The 2,469-nt window shown below is 53.5% G+C and overlaps 1 protein-coding gene across 1 annotated transcript; it reads right to left on the reverse strand.

Annotated features, from left to right (window-relative positions):
* Positions 1-427: 427 nt before the first annotated feature.
* Positions 428-2,235, reverse strand: LOC112078137 (uncharacterized; the record flags this gene model as incomplete). Its single annotated transcript, XM_024144460.1, has 1 exon — positions 428-2,235. A coding segment is annotated over one exon (1,808 nt), but the record flags the coding sequence as incomplete, so codon positions are not given.
* Positions 2,236-2,469: the final 234 nt, after the last annotated feature.

The following is a 2,469-nucleotide window of genomic DNA, read 5'->3' on the forward strand; positions in this document are numbered from 1 at the left end:
CTCTCCTATAGGCAGCCATCTTGGCGTGAGAGACACACTGGCTAATGTTGATCTAATTGTTGTGACATGCTGTGGTCTCCATGGCCCGTGTAGAACGTCAGAGAGAGCTGACAACTTCTGGGAGTCTCTGTCCTGCACTGTGTGTACCTTCACTTTCCTTCATGTAGGATTTTATTAAATACGTCATATTATTAAGCAACACATAGTTGAGGGGATTTCTGGAAAAAACCTGGGAGTTTTGGAAATGTTATCAGAAATAATACGTCCATATATGTGAATATGTGCTGCTGTCCCCTCTGGTGTTAAACAGTGCCTTGTCTCCACTGTGGTCCGAGGTGACAGGGCACAGATGTCTTCCATTCAATCTGCCAATCCACATCACAGTCTGAGCCTGGGTCAATGTGGAGCTGTTGTCTAGTGAGTAGGGTTAGGGCTTGTTTCTGGACCCTGGTTGGTGTGGATGTGTCTCTGGTTGGGTGGATGTGTCCCTGGTTGGGTTGATGTGTCTCTGGTTGGGTGGATGTGTCCCTGGTTGGGTGGATGTGTCCCTGTTTGGTGACGTGTCCCTGGTTGTGGGATGTGTCCTGGTTGTTGTCTGTTTTGTGGATTGTCCCTGGTTTGGGTGGATGTGTCCCTGGTTGTGGATGTGTCCTGGTGGGTGGATGTTCCCTGTGTGGGTGGATGTGTCCTGTTTGGGATGGATGTGTCGCTGTTGGGGTGTGTCCTGGTTGGTTGATGTGATCCCTGGTTGGTGGATGTGTCCCTGGTTGGGTTGATGTGTCCCGGTTGGGGATGTGTCCTGGTTGGTGGATGTGTCCTGGTTGGTGGATGTTGTTCCTGGTGGTGATGTGTCCTGGTGGGTGATGTGTCCCTGGTTGGGTGGATGTGTCCCTGGTTGGGTGGATGTTTCCCTGGTTGGGTGGTTGTCCTGGTTGGGTGGATGTGTCCCTGGTGGTGGATGTGTCCCTGGTGGGGTGATGTGTCCCTGGTTGGGTGGATGTGTCCCTGGTTGGGTGGCGTTTCCTGGTTGGGTGGATGTGTCCCTGGTTGGGTGGATGTGTCCCTGTTTTGGGATGTGTCCTGGTTGGTGGATGTGTCCCTGGTTTGGTGGATGTGTCCGGCTTGGTGGTTCCTGGTTGGTGATGTGTCTGGTTGGTTGAATGTGTCCTGGTTGGGTGGATGTGTCTCTGCTTGGGTTGATTGTCCTGGTTGGGTGGATGTGTCCCTGGTTGGGGTGATGTGTCCCTGGTTGGGTGGATGTGTCCCTGGTTGGTGGATGTGTCCCTGGTTGGTGGATGTGTCCGCTGGAGTTGGTGATGTGTCCTCTGGGTGATGTCTGGTTGGTGGATGTGTCCCTGGTTGGTGGATGTGTCCCTGGTTGGTGGATGTGTCCCTGGTGGTTTGATTGTGTCCCTGGTTGGTGGATGTGTCCTGGTTGGGTGGATGTTTCCTGGTTGGGTGGATGTTCCCTGGTTGGTGGTTGGTGTGTATGTGTCCCTGGTTGGGTGGAGTTTCCCTGGTTGGGTGGATGTGTCCGGTTGGTGGATGTGTCCCTGGTTGGGTGGATGTTCTGGTTGGTGGATGTGTCCTTTGGTTGGGTGGATGTGTCCTGGTTTTGTGGAATGTGTCCCTGGTTGGGTGGATGTGTCCCTGGTTTGGTGGTATGTGTCCCTGGTTTGGGTGGATGTGGTCCGTGTTGGTGATGTGTCTTTGGTTGGGTGGATGTGTCCCTGTTTGATGGAGGTCCTGGTTGGTGGATTGTCTCCTGGTTGGTGTGGGTGTTCTCAGGTTTGGTGGATGTCTGTTTGGGATGTGTCTGGTTGGGGGATGTGTCTGGTTTGGTGATGTGTCCTGGTTTGGTGGATGTGTCCTGTTTGGGTGGATGTGTCCCTGGTTGGTGTGGAGGGTGTCTCAGGTTGGTGGATTGTGTCCCTGGTTTGGATGGATGTGTCCTGGTTGGTGGATGTGTCCCTGGTTGTGTGGAGGTGTCTCGGTTTGGTGGATGTGTCCTGTTTGGTGGTGTGTCCTGTTGGTGGATGTGTCTGGTTGGGTGGATGGTCTCTGGTTGGGTGGATGTTGTCCCTGCTTGGGGTTGGATGTGTCCCTGGTTGGGTGGAGTGTTCCCTGGTTGGGTGGATGTGTCCCTGGTTGGGTGGATGTGTCCCTGGTTGGTGTTGGTTGGTTGATGTGTTTCCTGGTTGGTATGGATGTGTCTCTGGTTGGGTGGATGTGTCCCTGGTTGGGTGGATGTGTGCTACGTTGGTATGGATTGTCCCTGGGTTGGGTGGGTTGGGTGGATGTGTCCCTGGTTGGGTGGATGTGTCCCTGGTTGGGTGGATGTGTCCCTGGTTGGGTGGATGTGTCCCTGGTTGGGTAGATATCTACTCTAAAGTGTGTATTCTGGTTGGGTAGATATGTGAGAATAAAGGCTGATGTGCTTCTCACTGCTCCACCCAGACACAGGCACCT

This window comes from Salvelinus sp. IW2-2015, unplaced genomic scaffold (assembly GCF_002910315.2).
Source record: "Salvelinus sp. IW2-2015 unplaced genomic scaffold, ASM291031v2 Un_scaffold5300, whole genome shotgun sequence".
NCBI lineage: Eukaryota > Metazoa > Chordata > Actinopteri > Salmoniformes > Salmonidae > Salvelinus > Salvelinus sp. IW2-2015.